Raw genomic sequence first — 23,198 nt, 5'->3', positions numbered from 1 at the left:
GCAGATCGTGGTACGACCACTGCGTGAATAACATCCACTGCAGGAGACGCATGTGGAAGCGAGCCAGTGGAAGAAGAACAATGGCCGCAGCCATTAGGCCTAGAACTTTCAAGACCAACCTGGCTTTGATCTTGTTGCTTAGTAACAGAAGCTGAACAAATTTCTGGATGTCCAGAATCCTTTGATCTGTTAGCCTGGCTAACATTTTGACGGTATTTAACTCTGCCTATAAAGGTGATAGATTGGCAAGGCAGCAGAGAGGATTTTTCGAAATTTACGAAATTCCTAGTCTCTTGCAAAGCTGTAGGGTGTAGTCTCTGGACCGAAGAAGCTGATGCTTGGAGGTGGCGGAGAGGAGCCAGTCGTCCAAATAAGGAAACACCTGGAATCCTCGGCGTCTCAGGTGAGCTGTGACCACTGCCATGCATTTGGTGAACACTCTGGGGCTGAAGTGAGGCCAAAGGGCAGTGCTCTGAATTGGTAATGACTGGCTCCCAGCCGAGCGGAGAAACCTTCTGGAGCGTCTGTGAATCTTTATGTGATAGTACGCATCTTGAAGGTCTATAGAGCACATCCAGTTGTCCTTGCCCAGAAAGGGCAGAATGGATTGCAGCGTGACCATCCGAAATCTTGCCTTTTTGACAGACTTGTTTAGTCTGCTTAGGTCTAGTATTGGTCTCCAATCTCCCGTCCTTTTGGGGACCAAAAAGAATCTTGAGTAGAAGCCGGATCCTACTTGGTCTGCCGGCACTGTCTGGATGGCACTTTTTTCCAGGAGTTTTGAAACTTCCTGTCTTGCCAAATCCCTTTGACCGGGTGAGATGTCTGGAAGGGATTGTAGAGGTACGGGAAACCTTTCAAAGGGAATTTTGTAACCCTCGGATATGATCGACTGTACCCACTTCTCTTGGGATAGGGATTGCCAGGCTACTGGGTACAGCGAAATTCTTCCCCCGACTGCCTCCAAGGGTGGACAGTCGGGCAACACCTCAGGGATGCTGAAAAGGCTTCTCAGGAAGAGACTCCCTGTTGCCCTGGTTCTGAGGACCCCCCCTGCCTCTAGGGCGGCGTCTATTATTGTTACCCCCTCTGCCTCTGGGGGTAAACTGACCACGTGTGTCCGGTGTAGCTCCTTGGGCTTTATGGAACCACATCTTCCCCCCTTTCTGACCCTTGGGGTATGGTCTAGAAGGAGTGGAAAACTGGACTCCAACGGCAGAAAGAGTTTTACCGTCCTGCTCACATCTGGTCAAAGTATCCTTCACCTGAGGCCCAAACAAAGCCGAACCGTCAAAGGGGGTGTTGGTGAAGGACGCCTTAAAGGGGTCCGCAAAATTACACAGCCGCATCCAGGCTTGGCGTCTAAGAGCAACCCCTGTGCCTGCGGCCCTGCTCGCTCCATCGGCTGCATAAGATATGAGCCGCATAGAGGAGTTAGATATGGAATTCAGGATAGCAAGCTGTGAGGCAATCTTTTCCTGAGCCCCAGCAGCAGAAGGATCCTGGACAACTTCTCCCAGTTCCTTGAGAATATCTCGTTGAAGCCTGGTGAAGTGACAAAGGTAATTCAGCTTAACGCATAGCAAAGGTCGCTGAAGAAAACATCCGCTTTCCATACCTGTCCATGGTCCTAGAATCCTTATTAGGAGGATGGACAGGCACTGAAGGATCCGCCAGTTCCTTCTTAGTGGCCGCCGCCACCACCATAGCATCCACAGAGACACCTTTGGACAAGAACTGTTTATCCGAAGGGGCCGTGATGAACTTGGATGGTCTCCTGGGGACAGGTTCCACAGAATCTGGAGCCCACGCCTTCTGAGCCACTACCTGCATGAGTGGGTCGAAAGGCGGAGACACCCAGGAGGTGGAGGGTCGGGATCCAAAAGCCTCCAGGTATACCGACTCATCCTCGGAGGGGTCAATGGAGGACCAATTCCCCCTCTGTTTGAGGAGCTCAAGGATGTCTGAAAAGGAGACATCCTCAGAGGGGGACCGTGGGGAACCCTCCGACTCATCTAAGTTGGTATCAGATGTAGTAGACTCAGGGGAGTCTGTGTGTTTCCTCTTACATGTCCTCTTCTGAGGGGGTTCCCCTGCAGGATCAGGAGAAACCTCGGAAGAGGAGGAAATTCCCAGTGGGGAAACCTGGGGCGATGGATCCCTGGGCCTGAGAGCAAGAGGCTGGCAAGAGGCATCTGCAGGCACTGATGAGGGAGGAGCTAGAGGGATAGACCATTGACCAGGCTCAGAGGCCAGGACACTCCTCATCACCTCAAAGGCTCCTCTCCCCGGGAGACCGGAACACACCCGCTCCGAAGAAACGGGAATGGTCGGCTCCAAGGAGAGAGAAGGCTCCGAGGCCGATGTCGGCGCCGAGCTTACCAAAGCCGAAGCCCTGAGAGGGAGAGCGGGGTCGGACAAGGGTCCGATGCCACTAGCCCCCTCGGAGCCGACAGTGGAAACCCGACGACCGGATCCCTCCAAGGAAGGTCTCAAGGAGGAGATCGGAGCCGAAGATGACGGAGCCGAAGGATGTATCAGCTCCGGCATAGAAACAGTCGCTGTCCCAAGAAGCTCCGGCTCCGAACTCTGGTGTGGAGTCGGAGGAGGAATCTCAAGAATCGGGGCTATAGCCGAAGTCTGTTGAGACGGGCTATGGAGCATTTGGGCCAGTGCCTGAGACTTCAACAGCCTGCTTACCACCCTCTCCAAATCGTGGTCAGACAGCCTGGAAGATCTCGAAGATCGGCTCCGATGGCTCCGCTCCGACAAAAGAGGAGACCCCGGAGCCGAGTGAATACTTAGTATAGAAGGGGACCGGGATCTCTTACGGGTCGAAGCCATCGGAGCCGAAGTCCCTTGAACCCCAGATGGAGCCGAGGATATCTCGGCTCCGATGCTGGATAAAGTGTCGGCTCCAGCCGGAGCCGACAAGGCCACAGTAGTCAGGGTATCGGAGCCGGTCGGCACCGAACCCACTACTCTAACAGAAGAAGTATCGACTCCAGCCGGAGCCGGAGCCACCGGAGGAGGCTTGGACACTGTAGCCTGAACCTTCGGTGGCTTAAGAGGTTTTCCTGCCCCTGACTTAGGAGGAGAACCTTCAGGTTTAAGTAAACCTCGGAGGATTAATTTGTTCCTCCTTTCCTGCAGGACTCTCTGGCTAAAAGCATGGCACAACGCACAGGAGTCCTGCAGGTGCAAAAGCCCCAGGCAATAAACACAAGAAGTGTGACCGTCTGTCAGAGACATTTTCTGACAGCACTGGTCACACTTCTTGAAGCCTGAGACTTTGCCTTCTTTTGACATCCTAGAAGGGAAACACAAACAGTCCCCACAAACACACCAATTAATTCCTTACACAGACACACAGGAAGGGAATAACTTGGGGAACTAGGCCTGACTAAAACTTTAAACAAAAAACTATTTATAAAAGTTTAAAAGGAAGGGAATAGGGTGGGCTGTAACCAAGTACAGGCTAAACTAACACTAAGGGAAAAAATAAACCCCTAACTAAACTTTTTCTTCTTTTACAAGAAAAAACTTACCTCAGCTGGCAAAGGAGACCTCTTTCGCTAAGCGGCAAACGAGATCTGAGGTAGTTCCGCCTTGCATCATGGGATATAGGGTTGCCTCGAGCTGGTAAAAGGAGTTCTCGAGCTAAAGCAAGTGCCGAGTCGAAGCCGAGGATCGGCTCCGAACCCATCCAGCAAGAATGAAGGCGAGATTGACAACTTAACATCTAGCAATAGCCTGTAAAGTTTGTTTACAAAATAGCTGCTCACAAGGATGTGGACATTTGAGAATGCTTCTGGATGCATGATACTGTAATGAACTAACAGATATATGTTAGCCAATTGTCTGTCTATATAGATATAGATGCCACTATATATAATGTGTGTGTGCTGTTATGGGTATATTATAACAGCAATTATTGTTCAGAAATCACATCCACTGTGAACCTGACAGAGCAGTAGGTAGTAGGCCTTCAGAAACTAACAGTCAGTAGAGACTGGTGAGCAGGAAAGCTGCAGACATGGCTTGCCATCTAGTGCTGCTGGCCTACTGCATTAAAGTAATAGTAACAGTACATAATGCAGGACTGTTATGCAGACTGTCCATATCCTTCATTTATTATTGTATATTATACAACGACCCCCCCATTAATATTCCAAAATGTGCACGTTGTAAATCAAAGACTTATACTAATGGAAAAAGGTCCGGTCGCCCGGACTTTTTCCATTAGTATAAATCTTTTTTTTTTGGACAGCAATGGAGAATGGAAGAGCACCGTTGCTGTTATCTGACTATGTTAAATGAGTTTAACAAATCGAGATATCTTAAACAAAAAAGCAACGGAGATCTTCCTTTCTCTATTGCTTTTTTTTAAAGCTGTCTCGCTATGTTAAACTCGTTTAACATAGTTAAACAGCTTTAAAAAAAGAAATGGAGAAAGGAAATATCCGTTGCTTTCTTTTAAAACTGTCTCGCTATGTTAAACTCTTTTAACATAGCGAGACAAGTTTTTAAAAGCAACGGAGATCCTCCTTTCTCCATTGCTTCCACACACATAGTTCAGATGTACTGCGTAACCATATGCATGCACAGTACATCAGAACTGCTGCAGAATACTGGACAGCTGCAGAAGGGCAGCAAGGAGGCATTATACAATGCCATTATTTAAGAAAGGTAAGTATTTTTTTTTCTTAAACAATGTCATTGTACAATAGCAATAACCCATTTCTGGGTGTGGGTAATGCTGGATTTACCCACGGTTATCTTTGGCCACTCGGGCTTCGCCCTCGTGACCAAACCACACCAACCATGGTTAAATCCAGCATTACCCACACCCAGGCGTGGGTTATTGCTTAAGTGCTGCACAGGTCAGCCCTAGCCCTTGTGTAAACGTTAAAATAGGTTCATCAGTGTGATGCCTATGCATACTAAAGTAACTAGCTTAACCCTTTGAATAATGCCCCCTTATGCATCCTGAGCCTCCACCACTGATCTAACACAAGGAAAGCCCAGGCAACTGCCTTTCTCCCCTGAAAGGTTTTGCCCATTGCAATCTGCCAGTGCCTGAGACTCCTGAGCTGCTAATTGAACCTGGGTTATATTATGTTATACTGCAGGACTAGGGAACTCAGTTCATGACTCATGACTTCAGTCATCACAGAACTCGCGGCCTAAACATACAGTACGCAATGTTTTGTGCGTGTGTGTGTATCTATATATGTATGTGTGTGCATGTATATATATATATATATATATATATATATATATATATATATATATATATATAAATATATATGGGTCTACCTTAGAAGATCGACAGCTCATTTGGTCGACAACCAGTATTCAAGGCACTTAACAGGAATTGCCCCCCTCCCCAATGTTGTGCGACCCTGGAGTTGATATATATAGTTAGAGGGGTGTGGGGGCCACAGACTCCCACAATGGGGGGGTGTTGGGGCGAAGCCCCCCTCCTATTTTCATTTAAAATGTGTAGTTTTTGTTGAATTTGTCATGTTTTAAATGAAAATATAATATGTGTGTGTGTATATATATATATATATATATATATATATATATATATATGTGTGTGTGTGTGTATATATATATATATATATATATATATATATATGTGTGTGTGTGTGTATATATATATATATATATATATATATATATATATATATATATATATATATATATATATATATATATATATATATATATACATATATATAAAATTGTGTGTGTGCAGGTGCATATAAATTATGCATAATATTACTGTGTGTCTGTATGTGTGCATGCTAGCGCTCTCTTAACTTCTTTGCTTAAGAAATCGGAACAAAGTCAAAAATAATGGGGGAATGGGAAAAGGCCCCAGATCAGGGACATTTTTTGAATGTTGTTCTAATTCGCTTAGAAAGTTAATAGAAAAACAAGTTTTGCATCCACATGTATTTTCTGAACAATGAGAAGTAAGAAACTCTGTCTGGCATTACTGACTGTAAAACTCAAAGATTTAGCAGAAAATCAGAACTTTTAGGAGGGATATGGCAAAAAAAATGAGGTAAAATCAGGGGCAGTTGAAAAGGGTATGAAAAGGTTATTAAAGGTACTGAAAACTACCATCAGGAAAACAGTCTTCCACTGAACTTAGACTGGAATTGGAAGCAAAGGATAACTATAATTCCTTCTTTACTTCATCAGGAAGTTATGAAATAGCATCAGATATCGCTATGAGCTTATTAGTAATGGCATTACCTACTCTGACCCAGTGAATATCGCAAATATATTAGCAAAGAAATTCAGTTTAGATTTTACTCGAGATATCTATACAAAACCCACATATACCCAAGGATCTCAGCACCCCTGCCCTCTCTGACATTAGAAAACAACACTTGTTAAATTACTCAGAGGCCTACCACAGGGCTCTGGCCTTGGACCTCTACTATTCATAACATATGTTTCTTATTTCCAAATCAAAAATGGGGAACACTGGTTAATCAAGTTTGCAGATGCTTGTAAACTGGATGGGTGGACATGCGTAACATATTAGGATTTACTGTGTTCTTTTCCATAAAACAATTGTCTTTTAGAGACTTAACTGCGGGGTTTTGCTTCCAAGGTGGGACTAGAATAATGTTTCTCATTAATTTCAGATGTGCTGCTGTCATGCTGATTCACTAACGTAAACATCTTTTATTTTTCTTAAGAAATTATGAATTTATTTTTACAAATTTCACATTTATCTTTAAAGTCTTTTTTTTTTTGTCAGACTGTTGAAGACACATATCTGCGCCCCCTGATATTTTTGTTTGTTTGTAGGGTGTAGTCTGGAATCTGCACTGGAGGCTGCATCACTACATCCTGCACAGCTGCTGGGAATCGAACACCGTAAGGGCACCTTAAACTATGGAGCAGATGCAGGTGAGCAGCATCTGTTTTACATTACAAAGCTCGCTTATCCAGTGCACAAATGTCCATTTCTATGATGATACAAAGGCTGATTTTTGGAAGCCTAACTTTGTAGAGTTTACTGTTGTTAATACCAGTGTCTGTGGAAAGGACATACTGCACTATACTGTGTTTTGGGCAGCTATTACCTTGTTTTTAATTATGTCGGAAGGAGTGTATATGTAGGTTTGTGCTTCATGTTAATAAATTTTTATTGTTTTTTGAATTTAAACAGCTGAAATCTTTTTTGGTAAAGCTTGTCCCACTTCTACTGGTTGCAGCTGTACAGATACCCTCTGCAGTTTAGTTTCTAGTGCATTGGTATAACAAGAAAATAGTGAGATAACTGCTCAGTGCTTTTCTTGGATGATCTTGCAGTTGGCAGGCTTGTGGAACTTTGGTACAGTTATTACTGTTTGTACTTTATACATTTAATGCAACTTTATTCAGCTTCCACTTTGCTGAGCAGGAACACTAATCACTGTATGTACCCTAAATTCAGACTGCAGAATACATCACAAGAGAAAATTAGCAGGTAAATAAATAACTTAAAGGTTTTTGCATTTTGAAAAATTAAAATTAAAAAAATTACAATTTTACATCACATTGATTCTCATTTTTTGAGGGAGGTGGGCACAGGGGTCTTAACTGAGACTCTGAGAGTGATATAGTCATGTTTTCAAGCTGAATCAGTGTGCACAAGTTCTGAGTACATCCTGTTTTAAGTACACAGAGTTTGTAAGCTTGTTCACAAAACAGGTGTGAATGGTGGAGTGGACTTGACTAGCCTTGGGATGTGCTTGCATACGACTGGGTGTAGGGATATTTTGAAATTCCTACTTACCTTGTTTGTGCGCACAGAGAACAAATTTTTTTTCAGCCAGTACTGGAGAGAGTGACCTTATGCCCAATATATGAGAATTCAGGTCCATAATGGTTGGGCTACTCTCTTATCAGCATCTACATAGGTATAAAGACTATGCATACACACATATCAGTATACACACACACACACACACACACATATATATATATATAAAATCTGTGCTTGTGTTTGTCTGTGCAGATATACATACAGATGTGCATGCGCATACCCACACACACACACACACACACACACACATATATATATATATATATATATATATATATATATATATATATATGGGTCTATATTAGATCACCGAATGCTTAGGTTAGCAAACACTGATTAATCGACCCCATATAAGCGAAAGCTTACAAAACCAAACTTTCAGAACAGCGATTTTTTTTCCAAGGGAAAAAAAATCGCTGTTCCATCAAAAAAAAACCCCACTTTAATACATGATATTAAGTGGGGGGCTTCACCCCCCACTCCCCCCCTACTTAAATATTCTCACTCCAAGATCGCACTAACACACAAAACACCACCACACAAGCTACTTTCTCTTCGCACACACACATCACAGCAACAAAACACACTGACACACACCACAGCCCCTACCCAAACCCCTTAACACACACACACACACACACACACACACACACTTACCTGAATACATGACCATAGTGGAACTTTAGAAGCGCGAAATTCAAAACCTCCGGTATTCGAGGTTTTGAATTTCGTGCTTCTAAACTTTAGCTATTATGTGGATTCTGCTTCATGGGCTCGAAATACTGAAATTCGAGATTTCAGTATTTTGAGCTTCTGAACGGAACCCATATATATATATATATATATATATATATATATATATATATATATATATATATATATATATATATATATATATATATATATATATATATATGTATGTATATGTATATATATGTATTTGATATATATATATATATTAGTATTCTCAAACATTTTTCTTCATGCAACTTTTTTCCAGTTTCACCACTCTTTTACTTTACAGAAAAAACATGCTCTATTTTTCTCTTCCTCCCAACAAAATAAGCACATTCTTTCAGCTTTCTTTTTATATGGCATATTAACCTTTGCTAGTAACTTATTACAAGTCTTCATAGGAAATCCTGACAAACTGTTATATTGGTACACTACTTTTTCCTTACTTTAATGGCTTTAATCACGTCTTCTGGAAAAATTTTCCCATGGATTTACATAATACTACTGTTAAATCACATTATTATACCACATTCTTCTGTCTTTCTGTATAAAATTTATTTTTTATTTTCAGTGTTAGTACTTTTTCTTGATAATTTGTAATTTCTTCATTTATACATTCTTTTTCTCTCTCTATCGTTTCATCTCCTATAATTTTCGTACCTGTATTTAAACATTCTCACTAGGCCGCAGTGGTGCAGCGGTTAGCGTTGTCACCTCACAGCAAGAGTTTCTCCCATTCGATTCTCGGCTGGAGCACCTTTTATGTGGTCTGCATGCCCTCCCTGTGGTCGAGTGACTTTTAAAGACATGCAGGTAGGTGTGTGTGTGAATGGGTGTGCCTTCTTTGAAGGTTGGGCATCGGGCTGGCAACTCGGCACCCTAAAAATCCACTGCCAATCATTAGCGAACCGGAGTTCCGCTGTGACGACCCCTAACTGGGAATAGCTGAAAGACATTACTATTTAAACATTCTCACTATTAAATTGTCATTCTCTCCCTTTACACATTTGAATATTCTTTACAAGTTTAAAGAAACAGAATAACTGGATTTAGTACCCAAAATCTTCCATCTTCACTCATCTAGAACACACCTCTTTATCACTGTGTTTAATCTTGAACACCATATGAAATAAAGCACCATTTGCCCAATTTTCTTTTCATATTTTTCTGGGATCATTTTTCTTATTAATACTGAATTCACCAGATAAACCTTTTTCCTGAGTGCTAATCTATATGTCATACACAGAAGAAGTGTTTTCTTTCATTTCTTTTATCAAACTCTCCCATTGCATCACGGTTACATAATTTCTCCCAAATTTTATTCCAAGCAAAGACACTTCATTCATTGGTAAATACACACTCCCAATTTTCACTACATCACCCAAACCCTTACTATTATCTTCATTCAACATCATTCTCATTTCCTTTAAGCATCCACTCACATAAGCCAACAGTTCTCTCATCCGTATTTTTTCTTAGTAACTACAGCTTTATCATCTATGTTACCTCAGAACTACTGTAATCACCACTTACTTTTGCATCACATTTCTAGCATCTAGCATTTTATAAAATGAGCTACTTTACTCACTATCTTGTTTGTTACCAGTACAAGAAATATTATTTTCATGAGACATCCTTGTCTTATACCACACTTTGTGCATATTTCTTTACTCAGCCACCCATTCATTAAGACTCTGCATCTATTATTTTGATATGCTCACACACACACACACACACACTCCTAATTATTTTACCAATTCCATACTTCTCCATAATAGCCCAGAAATTATTTCCTACTGTGTCATATGCCTTGCTAATATCACCTACCATACGTTTTGCGTTCTCCTTTTTACTTATAATATCATCCACTATTTCTCTTTTAACCAATAACAATTCTTGACATTCTTTCCCTTCTATACCACATATACTTTCTTCCATAATATCCCGTCATCCTTCCTTCCATTCTCATCTGTATTATTCTAAAAAAATTATAAATTGGGTTATTTCGAGTGATGAATCTGCAACATTTTTTTCATTTTTCTCATCTTTCCTCCATATGAAATTTAAATATCCCACTGCATAACTCATAAACAAACCCTTCTTTCAGCCATTCATATTTAGTACATTTGCAGACTATTCAGTTTGTCAGTCCTTTCATTTTGAGTGCACTCCTTACCCTATAACGTCTGGGCCTGATACTGAATCAGCAGTAGCGTTCCTCAGTACTTCATCCAATTCACTAATAGTAATATGTTTTCCAAATTCAAATTCTTCTTTAACACATTGTTTTTTTTTTTTTTGTTTTTTTTTGGCATTCTGTTTTATTTTCCATCTTATCTATATTTTCCACATGCTGTACTGCAATACTCATAATTTGCTCTTGTGTTCTTTAACCCCTCTGAGAATCAAACCCTTTACCTTCTGTCTGTAAGCCTAACGCCTTTAACCATTATGCCAAATCCCCACCCTCTCTTATACATTTTCCCCATTGTACGAATATCCTTCTTTAGTATTTTACCAAATATGCAGATACCTTCTCCTTTCTCCCTTTTGGATAATATCTCTCCCTAAACAGTAGTGCTTTAACTTTTTCTTGATTTCTTTTATATATTTCTTTTTCTATAGCCTAATACTCCGTTGTATTATTCTCTAAATTATCTAATACATTTCTGTAATTGTTTCCATATTTCAGTTTCTCTTCCTTTCTTGTCATCCTGCCACTGCAAAAAAAAAATTATATCTTTTTTAAATTCAGTCAACCATTCAAACCATTTTTATAGCAGTCCTTCATGGTTATATAACTGCAGTACTTCCCACTCTCTAATTTCATCCCATAATTTCACATTTATTGTTTATATTCCCTTTCCTTTTTTAATATATTCCTTTGCTAAATGATCTGAAAAACTCTTTAAAACCGTATCACCGTCTGCTTACCCCCAAGCTTTTTAATACCACAAAATAATCAATTTCGGCTCTAAGTCACTTTTATATAATTCCATTGAGTTTTGTTCCACACAGCTAATTTACCTGATTTTATCACTTCCTATATATTTTTTTACATCTTTCCCCTTGCTTTTTACATTTTCCTTTTAAATCACAGCTCATGTCCCATGCAGTTATAATTTTCATGCTCACCACCACCTAGTCTAATATTTGAAAATTCTCTTTTTTTTGCTTGTTACATATGCATCTAATGCTATAATTCTATAAGCATGTTTCACTCTACCTCACATCCACAACAGTTAACCTTCCCATCCTTACTGACATTACAGCTAGTGTTTTATTTGTTTATTGATTTAATTTATTTGACATTTGTTAACCAGGTTAGTCCAACTGAGCTAGTGCCCTTTTTCAGTGGGGGCCTGGGGAGAAAAGCTCCAAAATTAGACATGACAATGCATAATTAGGTAAAATACTCTTATTCTAAAGACAAGATAAGTAGGTACATAGTACAAAGTTGAAAAAAAGAATGAACAGTGATTTCCATGGTTCATTCCATATACTGCAAGGTGCAGTTAACAAAATAGCAATAATTACTAATTCTTAGGTTTCAAAGTTAGTCTAGAGAAGACATTATGTTCAAGTGAGAGCAGGGAGGATAGTATAAATGCAGCTTCTAGGAAGGTTGTATATTAGACAGATATTGCCTGAGCAGGAGAGAATAGCAATAATTACAAGTTATTGATTACAAAGTTAGTCTAGAGAAGACAGTATATACACAAGAGAGAGCTAGGGGAAATTGTTAATGCAGCTTGTAAAACGTTATATGCAAGCCAGGTACTACTTCAGAGGGGAGAAGGGATAGTAAGAGAAGTTCTATATTCAGTTCATATTTAGTGTCTATGGAGGGGCTTAGACAGTAGGCAATATTAGGTAGGGTAATGTGTGAAGGAATTCAGGTAGAATGGTTACAGATGCATGTCCAGGCATTGGTTAGAAAGCCTTAGAGAGCAGTTTTGAATTTGAGTGAGTCACTTGTATCTTTTATTGCCTGGGGGAGTTTGTTCCCAGAGAGAGCAGGGGAGTAGCTGTATAGATTTTTGTCTTGTCATTCTTTTTGGTTTATGAATAGTTAACAGATTTGCTTCAGAACTTCTAAGTGTCATGTGATGAGTGTACAGGGAGCTAAGTGAGGAGACTGCAGTGTATGATAAGAAACTGTGAGAGAAGCATCTGTTGGGGAAACTTCAATCAGTTTAATTTCTTGAGAGAGAGAGAGAGAGAGAGAGAGAGACAGTGGTGAGATTTATAGGTTTGGTTAGCAGCAAATTTAGCAACTTTGTGGTAGGTTATTTCTAGTTTGATTACGAGTGAAGTCTGCAAGTTGGTAAGAATGTGTGAGCTCTAGAAGAGACTCGGGAGAAGGTGGGCTTGGGTCTGGGTGAGTCAAGACTGATTTGTTAGGAATTGTTTGTTTCTATAAAGCAGGAAAACAGGCCAGGTTTTTTGGTGTGTTTTCTTGATACAGTTATGGATGTGAAGGTCGTATTTGAGTTGGTCATCAGTGGTGACGCCCAGCTTAGTATTTGTTTCAACCTGGATAGTAGTGTTGTTAAGGGATGTGATGTCGAAGGAGGGTTTAAGGTGGTTGTGTAATTTTGGAAGGAATAGCAGAAGCAGAAGTTCAGTTTTCTTAAGGTTTAGTGTTAGCTGTTTTTTATTGAGCCAGTTTTCAATAGAAGTGAAGGACTTTTGTGTGAGGTTGTTAAGATCAGTGAGGTTATCAGAGATGGTGATGATTGTAGAGTCGTCAGCATACTGTATGAGTGATGATAAAGGACAGGAGGTGTATAGGTGGTTCATAAAAATTTTGAAAAGCAGAGGACCCACATCTTAATGGGAAGAGGAGGGGATAGTGAGGAAATCCATTTGACTGATTGTTGTCTGTAAGGTAGCTAGCAAACCAGGAGATTGTAGCACTAGAGAGATTTAGGTCAGCAAGTTTAGCAAGGGGCAGGGAGTGGGGGATGGTGTCAAAGGCTTTAGATAGATCAAGGAAGAGAAAGGAGGTCAGTTTATTGTTATCCCTAGCTTGAGAGATAGCATTGGGGAAGAAAATGAGGACTTGTTATGCTATGGTTTGGCTGGAAGCCATGTTGTGTAGTGGTAAGAAGGTATTCTTGGGTTAGATATTCCATTATTTGTGTACACATTTCTCTGAAGTATTTGAGAGAGAGGGGAGAGAATTGCTATTGGCCTTTAGTTTGAAAGTTCAGTGGAGTTGCTTCCTTTGTGTATGGGCCGAGTATAGTATTGTTTCCAGATGGGTGGTATTTTCACTTTTTTGCAAAACGCAGCCACTCCAGAACAGCTTTCACTTCTTAAGTTCCATATTATATTTCCACCCCACAATTGTTCTGTTTGCTGTCTTTCACTTGTCAGGAATGTCACATCCTCTTAGAAAGTAACATCATCATGTTTAACCCAGCATTTCAGTATCCATATTATTCTTGCAATATTAATAATGCTGTTCACGTTCATTTATTGAAAGTACTCTAAAATTGATGCTTTTTCTTCTTTTTGAGGTTAGGGGAAATATTTTAAAATTTCATTTTCTTATTTTTATTCTTTCCCCAATTGAATATTTTTTCTGGGTTTATGTGCAAATAATCATTGATCCTCAAAATCAGATTTTTCACTGGCTAAAACTTTTTAAAAAAGTGTCATTCCCTTCTCTTGATCTCTGTAGTGTAAATCCCTTCTCCTCTTCTCTTATCCTGCATGCACCCCCCCCCCCCCAATATATATATATATATATATATTTTCAGTAGTATTTTGGTCATCTGTCTCTCTCCAGGCCTCTTATTAAACTTTCGCATGTTTATTTTCTTGTCTTTCCCTTTCTTTTTCATTATTTACTGTTTGTTTACTGTTCACATTTCTCTCATCTCTTTTACAGTGTTATCAACAGTTTCACACAAACCCTGCATATATTTTTAAAATCATCTTCCAGTTCATCAGTTCTAAACTGCAAAGTAATATTTTTTTAACATCTGTTACTTCCAGAAAAACTTACTTGTTCCATAAATAAATGCCCTTTTTGTTGCACAGTTCTGAAATGTCATCATCAGTCCCTCAATTTCAAAATTTAAGTCACAAAAGTCTCTGTCCTGGTATGCATCACAGACCAAATTTCTTGACCTTTAAACACAGAACAGTTACTAAATTGTCCCATATATAATATCTATTACAGTGCCAGTGTTCTTATTCTCACAGTTGGTCTTCTCTTTTTTTTTAAAAACAGTTTTAATTAACAATATGTTGCTGATGTTCATCGTGCATACAGCTGCAGTCATAACAGATGGGTTATCTTGCCGTCAGGCGGGTCCTTGGTCGGCCAAATTCTAGGTCTGGCGTCAGTTGTCGTCGCTTCTTCCCTGACGTCAGTGCGGCAGGGGTATAAAAGAGGCAGCCGACGCCATTTTCTTCAGTCTTTCTTGCCGTGCGGTGCCCGAAGCAGAAGCAGTTCGCAAGTGCTGGTCGGCCAGCTCCTGAGATTTACGAAAGTATTTCAGCCGAAGTCTTCTTGAAAGCTAAGTACCCAGTTGGGGAAACTTTTCTTGCCTCAGACCGATGTCAGACAAAGTTAATAATTGCATTTCATGTGGGAAGCGAATACCGCATAAGGATTTCCACTCTTTCTGTATACCTTGCTTAGGCCCAGACCATGAAGTCTCGGCCTGCCGTTTTTGTGCTAGATTCAATAAGCGCACTATTAAGCGTCGGGCGGAGTTCGCCCTTCACTTTTTTGGCAAAAAATTTAATTATATTTTGTCGTCGGATACTCCTACTCCAGTTTTGAGCAAAAAACGCAAAGATAAGGACTGACATATGAGGTCCGCGCCACCTACTGAAACCACGCTAAGGCCGACTACCGGTTCTCCGATAGCGAGGCGCCTACGCAACCCCTGAGTACCGATGACAATGCTTTACCGGTGTCTTCAGTACCAGAGGTCGTAGGCTCCTCGGCCCCCATTCCTACTACAGACTCCGACGCCACTCTTGGCGGGGAAACTCAGAATTTAGACAGGCCTGCCATTTCTCAAGGGGTCTTCAGGCCTTCCTCCTTCTCTATTAAAGCCTTCACTAAATCTAAAGCAGCCATGAAAACCAAAAAACAGGTTCCTCAGACCCCCTCTCAAGGCACCATGCCTAAAAAACAGATGCTTAAAATGGCTGAGGATTTGATTACTCTTATCAGGGGTTCTCAACCCCCCTCTGACAAAAGACCCAGACTAGAGGAAGACTACCCTTCCTCAGATCAAGCTTCTATTACCTCAGAACTATCTGAGGACCAGGATTATGCCTATTCTCCATTCGAAGACTCTGATGCAGAGGAGTCTATTCCCTTGGTCTCCCCTCCTGAGGACTTCTCTTTTGGGGAAACCCTGCATACACTGAGGGTACACTTTCACTGGGAAGGCCAAGATTACTCAGATTCCAAGAAAAGGCTCAGGGAATTTCTTCTGCTCCCCCAGCATAGGCCTCTGGCTATCCCTCCTGTTTTAGATATATTGGATGATGTGTACACAGAAGCCAGCCTTAATCCAGATTCTTTGCCTCCAGCTCCTGTTAAACCAGACAGGTATTACCGGGTTCCTGATTCTCACCAGTTCCTATATAAAAGCCATACTGCTGACCCAGAAACTATTTCACAGGGTCCCAAGGGAATTAAGGCCTCTACTGCTAAAAACCCATTACCTTCAGAGAGAGAGTCCAGAGCTTTAGAAAGGTGGGGGAAAAAGGTGTACACCTTGGCCACTTTAACCATGAGGGCATTAAATTGTCAGTTCCATATGTTAAAGTATCAACAGTTTTTGATATCTCAGCTGAAAAGCAAGATGACACAACCAGAACAACCAGATTTAAAAGAGTTGCAGGATTTGTTGCGTGGTGCAGAGCAAGTGGGTAAACATACCTTACAGTGTGGTTTTGATGCTTTAGAGGCCTCATGTTCATAGGTTCATAGGTTCATACTAGGCTATCTGCCCTAGGGCATTTATAAGCCTAGCCCAGAGTTTTGTGGCTTTCGCCACCCCTTTAGTTTGAAGGATACTATGCCCATTATTTTGCTGTGCCTCTGTCAAGCAGTGACACAGAGGTTATCCCTGGGGTATACCTGTGATCTCCCATCCATTGGTCAAGATTTCTCTTGAACAAGACCAGCGAGGTGCTCTGCCTCATGTGTACCGGGATTTTGTTCCACAGCATAGGGAGTCTCTGGGTGATGAATCTGTCCCTCCAGCACGTCCTATTAATGGCTGTGTTGAGGTTTAAGTCTCTTGCCCTTGTAGTTCTGATGGATTTAGATTTTTTGAGGTGAAGCATGTTCATTAATTCTGGGTTGGACATGGCCTTGTATGTCAAGCACAGATCACCTCAGAGCAGACGGTAAGCGACTGAATAGAACTGGAGTTCCTTCAGTCGGGCAGCATAAGACATATTTTTGAGACCCTTTATCCTTTTGGTGAGGAACTTTTGGGGCCTTTCCAATTGCTGCAGGTGTCGGGTCAGATGCATTCCGAATGGGGCATTGTACTCAATCATTGGTCTGATGAGTGATGAGTACAGGGGAACGATGACCTCACTTGATCTAGATGTGAATCCCTTCATGATTAGGTGGGCAATGTAGAAGGTCTTCCTAACTACTTTGGCAACGTGAGTGTCAAATGAAAGGTTACTGTCAACCTGGGTCCCCAGATCCCTGATAACCTCTTCTGTGCTTAGTGGATTGCCACCTATTTGGTAACTAGGGGTAACCTTGTTTTTCCCGAAGGGTATGACTATGCATTTTTTGGCGTTTAACTTTAGGCCATGGCTCTGGCACCAGTTATCCGTTTCTATGAGACCCTTCTGAAGGATGTCTGTGTCAGATGGGTTTTCAACTATGGTGCCCAGTTTGCAGTCATCTGCAAACTTTGTCAGCCGTAATCCTCCTGTGTTTGCTTGTACTTCTGAAAAGTAGATGCCAAACAAAAGTGGGCCCAGGACTGAGCCCTGTGGGACATCACTTGTGACAGGCTTGGATTCTGACATGGCGCCAGCAACTCTGACCCTGTGGGTTCTGTCACTTAACCAGTTTGCAACCCATCTAGTGACGTATGGGTTTACATTTAAGCTGGTGAGTTTTTCAATGATACCCGAGTGGGGTATTGTGTCGAAAGCCTTTGCCAGGTCAAGGTAGGCTGTGTGGACTGCCTTGCCCTCGTCAATGGCCTTGGTGACTGTTTCGAAGAAGTCAACCAAGTTTAAGAGGCATGATCTGCCCTTGACAAAGCCAAACTGGGTTGGATCCAAAGTCTGCAAGTCCCCTATGTCTTTATTTATGAGTTCCATTATGATCCTCTCCATAGCTTTGCAGACCAGGCTTGTCAAGCTGATGGGACGGTAGTTTCCGGGGTCGGTGGAGGCACCTCCTTTATGAAGTGGGACCATCGTTGCCGTATGCCACTCCTTGGGTACGTATCCTGAGGTGAGGCTAATATTAAACAGCTGCCCTAGCTGCGGGTTTAATTCCTCATTGAGTTCGTGGAGCACACAACCGGGGACACCATCTGGTCCCATGGATGCTGTGTTTTTCGCCTTGGAGAGAGCAGTTCTCACCTGAGCATTTGAGATGTTTGGGGGACTACAATCCTCTGGTATAGATATCTCTCCTTTTGGGGGGGGGGAATTTGCACTGAACCTGTCAGCCAGTATGTTGGCAATGTCTGTAGGTTCAGTGATTTTTACGTCATTTTGAACTAATTCTGAGCATATCTGGGAGTTTCCTCCCAGGTTTCTAACATAGCTAAAAAAGGCCTTATGTTTGTCTTTTGAGTCCTTAGCGATTTTTCTCTCAAAATTTGCCTTGGATGCTTTTATGAGAGATCTCAGTTTTTTACTTATAATGATCAGGGGTGTCTTCCCTTTTACGGATTTTGCTCTATCTTGTAGTAGCTTCTTCCTTTTGTTGTAAAGCTTGTTTATGGCTGGGGTCCACCAGACTGGACGCTTGCCTTTGGTACAAAGAGTCTTTGTTTTGTTTGGGATTGCCTGATCCATGCAATCCTGGAGGTGCTGGTAGAAGGCATTTGTAAGTGATTCAGCGGCTTGAGTAATGGTTTCCGCTGGCTCAGGGGCCTTGAAAGAGACCACACCAGTCTTTAGGAGTGTGAAGTCAGCTTTTGAGAAGTTTTTCACTGTGGTCTTTTTTATCTGGGGTGGGGGCGGGATGTGGACTTCCAGTGAGATTAGTTTATGATCTGATCTCACCAATGATGGGTATACTTCTGGTGTTGAACACTGTGACCCCATGTTTGTGATGATGAGATCTAGTATGTTTTCTCCTCTTGTGGGGATGGTGACTAGTTGTTCCATGGCATTTGAGTTTATGAACTCTAGGAACCTTTGGGCTAGAGTGTTGGGGCTTGAGTAGTGATCCCAGTCTATATTTGGATAGTTGAAATCACCCAGTATGATGGTGTTTGGAGATATATTTATCCCCTCCAGTGTTTTCAGGAAAGCTGTGTGAGGTTTCTGAGTTTGGGAGGGTGACCTGTGATAGGCTACAAACTGCAGTGCAGTCTTGCCTATGGTTAGTTGCACCTGGATGGTTTCCGATGCATCGTGCATTGCCACCAACCTTGAGGTGAGGGTGTCCTTGATGAATATGGACACCACCCCTCCTTTCTTGGTGTTGTCCGGATTTTGGAGCCGGAACGCATGATATGAGGTAAAACCTGATAGTGCCGGGGTGCTCTCAGGAGCCTTGAACCAGGTTTCAGTCACAGCACAGACATTGATGTTCTCCATACTGAGAAGGGCTTCGAGTGCGTGCATCTTGAGGTTGAGACTTCTGGCATTGAGCAGCATTACCCTTAGTTTTTTTCCTTTTTTGTGTTCTAGGGTGGTAGGTTTAGAATTTGAGCCCTGCCTAAAAAAGGCACAAATGGGGTGGCAAGAGCCTTTGCCAAAATCCGGAAGCCCAGGGGTGACAGGTGCAAGCCGTCCCTTGCGAAGCAGCGTGGCTTGTCCAGCATGTCATCCCAGGCAGACAGACATTGGATCCCCTTTGAATGACACCATAGTTTAAGCCAATTATTAAAGCTGATCATCTTGTCTTCGTATTGTGGCATCATTCTTGGTGAAGGTAGGATACTGCTCAAGGTCAGGGTCATACCTGCCTGGGCTACATAATCAGAGAGCTCCTCTATGTCTCTTTTCATGTAGTCCAGGGAGGTACATCTCAGGTCGTTCACACCAGCATGGACAATGACTGAGTCATACTTGTACCTGCAGAGGAGTGACCTGAGTGCTTGCGTTGTGTGGCGGATTCTAGCGCCCGATAGGCAGCTTACTGTAACCTTCTCCTTACTCAATCTGGTGAGCGGGACGTCAGTGTGTCTGACTATGGAGTCACCTATGACGAGTGTGTCTGGCATTGTGTTTGGCCTTAAGGGCTGTGACTGTTTGGCACACTGACTTTGTGGTCTATGTGTTGCATGTGCTGTGCCCTGTGGAGGCAGTTGTTTGGGTGTCTGCTTTGGTGGCCTCTGCTGTTTTGGTAGATTTTTGATCAGAGCCTCCGAGTATGTCTTTGTGTGTTTATGTGTATGATTTGAAGTTGTGATAGTGCTATGTGAGACTGGGTTTGTGGTGTGTGTGGTTACCTTCTCCCCTTGTCTGGTCTTGCCAGTCCTGTGTTGAGAGAGCTCAGCCTCCAGTTTGGCTATATATTTGCATCTCTCGCATGTATTTGTGTTTTGTGGGAGGAGGAGAGGGTTGTCAGTGTACATGAGGCAATTGTAACATTGCCTCAATATTCCCAGATTCACCAGCTGAGCAGGAGAGGACACTAGCAACTGATCCATCATCATGCTAGAAGGAATAGACAAAAACTTTATGTAGATGAGTTTGAAAAAGACTTCGGGGGATGTGGTGTTTTTTGGCCGGTGGGGTACTATGTATAATAAAAAGTGCTATATCAGAGTAAAAAGTACTTTAGGAGCAAGTGCTAGGCTTTACAGATAGAGAATAGTCTACTTAGGAATCAAGTAGAGCTGAACTTTTTAGTTAGAGAATAGGCTGGTTAGATTAGCAGTACAGTTCAAGAGGAGCTGTTCTAAGGGAAAAAATGAAGAGTGGACTTTAGGTAGCCCGAATAGTTTAACCTTGATTAACCGCCGCTGCTCTTGTGTGCTCCTGTGGCAACTCCGCGCTAAATCACGCTAAAGCGTGCTTTATAGCAGGGGGCTGGAAAAGGCAGGAAATGACCCAAAATGGCCAATGAACTACAAGTTACTGTCTTAAACCACTCCTCTGAGGACAAACAGGAAGCTCAGTACTCCCCACTCTCACTGGTGAGTAAAGAAACTTCCCCCTGACCAAACAAGGAAAATGGAGAAGTACAGGAACCAAGACAAAGCCCAGGGTCAGCAAAATCTGATCACTGGAACAAACTAATCAGGAAAGTATGGAAAACAAGGATATTTTTTTGTTTTTTTTCAAGTTTTTTTACACAGATAGAACAGAAAACACAGTAAATGCTTTGATTTTCGATTAAATGCTATCAAAAGCTAGTACACTTGAGTGTATTAGCCTGTAGTTTAACTTTTAAGCAAACTTAAATTAGAAAGTGCAACAAACAATTCAAGCTTATAAAAACAGGAAAAACAGGTAATAACTCTATAAAATAGACAGAAACAGTCGTCGAAAGGCACAAAAGGTCGAAAATGCAGATAAAATACTTAGAATCTGGAAAGTTTGTCTTTTCTGGTCTCTGCTGCTCTAGGAACTCTGCTGGATACCACGGGGAGCTGTGCTGAGTTCTCTACAGCCAGAAAAGCCCGCCAAAGCGTGCTTTATAGCAGGGGGCTGGAAAAGGCAGGAAATGACCCAAAATGGCCAATGAACTACAAGTTACTGTCTTAAACCACTCCTCTGAGGACAAACAGGCAGCTCAGTACTCCCCACTCTCACTGGTGAGTAAAGAAACTCCCCCCTGACCAAACAAGGAAAATGGAGAAGTACAGGAACCAAAACAAAGCCCAGGGATCAGCAAAATCTGATCACTGGAACAAACTAATCTGGAAAGTATGGAAAACAAGGATATTTTTTTGTTTTTTTTCAAGTTTTTTTTACACAGGACAGAAAACACAGTAAATGCTTTGATTTTCGATTAAATGCTATCAAACGCTAGTACACTAGCTGCTGTTGTAGAGCTGCTGTAGAGCTGCTGTTACGGGCTCTGTTATACGTAGGCATGCTTGGCTCAAAGAGCAAACCTTACCAGATCATGTCAAAGCTAAATTATTAGATACACCTCTTCAAAAAGATGTATTGTTTGGTGTTAAAGCTGAGGAGGTGCTAAAGAAAATGGAGGAAAAAGCAAAATCAATGCAAACAGTGAAAGATTTCCTGCAGGTACAGCCTCCACGTTTCGGCAGAAATTGGCCTTCAAAAAATTGGTCCTTTCCAGCCACAGACAGACCTCAAAGGGGCAGATACAGGCACCCAAGGGGTAGAGGGCAACCTCAAGGATCTTTCAGAGCCAGACAGTGGCAAGCACCAACCCCAAGAGGTGGAGAAGATAGATCACAGTCTTTTAGAAAACAGACACAATGACTTCCCCCTACACCTGTCAAGCAAAGCTTTAATGGCAGCACCTTTGGACGGAAAACTGGCATTATTCTCAAAAAATTGGCATATTGTTACAAAAGACAAATGGATTCTGGACATTATAGACAGAGGCTACAGGTTCCACTTTCACACCCTTCCAAAAATGAGAGGCATGCCAAACCTGCCACAACATCAAAGGTTAGAGGCACAAAACCAAGTTTCAGCTCTCATGGACATGAAAGCAATTCAAGGGGTACCTGCAAAAGAACAAGGTCAACGGTTTTATTCCAGACTATTCCTGGTACCAATGAAAGACAAAGATTGGAGACCTATCTTAGACCTATCCATCCTAAACACATATCTACAGGTGCCAAAATTCAAGATGCTCACATTACAGCAGCTTCTTCCCATGCTGGGCAAGGAGTCTTGGCTGGTAACATTGGACCTCAAGGAGGCATACCTACATGTCCCTATCAGACAAGATTGCAGAAGATACCTCAGATTTCTTGCAGGTTCAACCCATTACCAATTCTCTGCATTGCCCTTTGGCTTATCTACTGCGCCCAGAGTGTTTACGAAATGCCTGGCATCAGTAATCGCCTTCTGAAGACTACAAGGGATACAAATCTACCCATATCTGGACGACTGCCTGATCCAAGCGGACAGCAAGGACATACTACTGCAGCACCTGGCGTTTGTAATAAAACTGTTGAACTTCCTGGGATACACAGTCAACAAAAAGAAATCAAAACTAATACCCTCTCAACAAATAATTTTCCTGGGTGCCAGCTTGGATACAATCACCCAGATGGCCTACCTCACGCCAGACAAGCAAGGGCAACTGTCTCAATACTTCAAAAAAATGGCAACTTACACCAGGCTAACTGCAAGGAAAATCCTGCAGGCTCTGGGATTCATGGCATCTTGCATCCTACTAATCCCATGTACAAAGCTACATATGAGGAATCTTCAATGGTACCTGAAAAACTTATGGTCTCAACACAGCCACAGCTTGGAAGCAATTATA

The 23,198-nt window shown here is 41.9% G+C and overlaps 1 protein-coding gene across 5 annotated transcripts in view; it reads left to right on the top strand.

Annotated features, from left to right (window-relative positions):
- The window catches only part of AMDHD2 (amidohydrolase domain containing 2), a 493,489-nt gene that overhangs the window by 377,288 nt on the left and 93,003 nt on the right, over window positions 1-23,198 (top strand). For all 5 annotated transcript variants that reach the window (XM_044071199.1, XM_044071196.1, XM_044071198.1 and 2 more), the window contains one exon: window positions 6,835-6,936. In XM_044071199.1, the coding sequence (XP_043927134.1) occupies window positions 6,835-6,936 (102 nt within the window). The remainder of the gene's footprint in view (window positions 1-6,834; window positions 6,937-23,198) is intronic.

This window comes from Protopterus annectens, chromosome 5.part0 (genome assembly GCF_019279795.1).
Source record: "Protopterus annectens isolate FY-2018-M chromosome 5.part0, PAN1.0, whole genome shotgun sequence".
In the NCBI taxonomy this organism is placed as follows: domain Eukaryota; kingdom Metazoa; phylum Chordata; order Ceratodontiformes; family Protopteridae; genus Protopterus; species Protopterus annectens.
The sequence above is the reverse complement of the archived record's forward strand: the minus strand, read 5'-3'. Positions and strand labels throughout refer to the sequence as shown.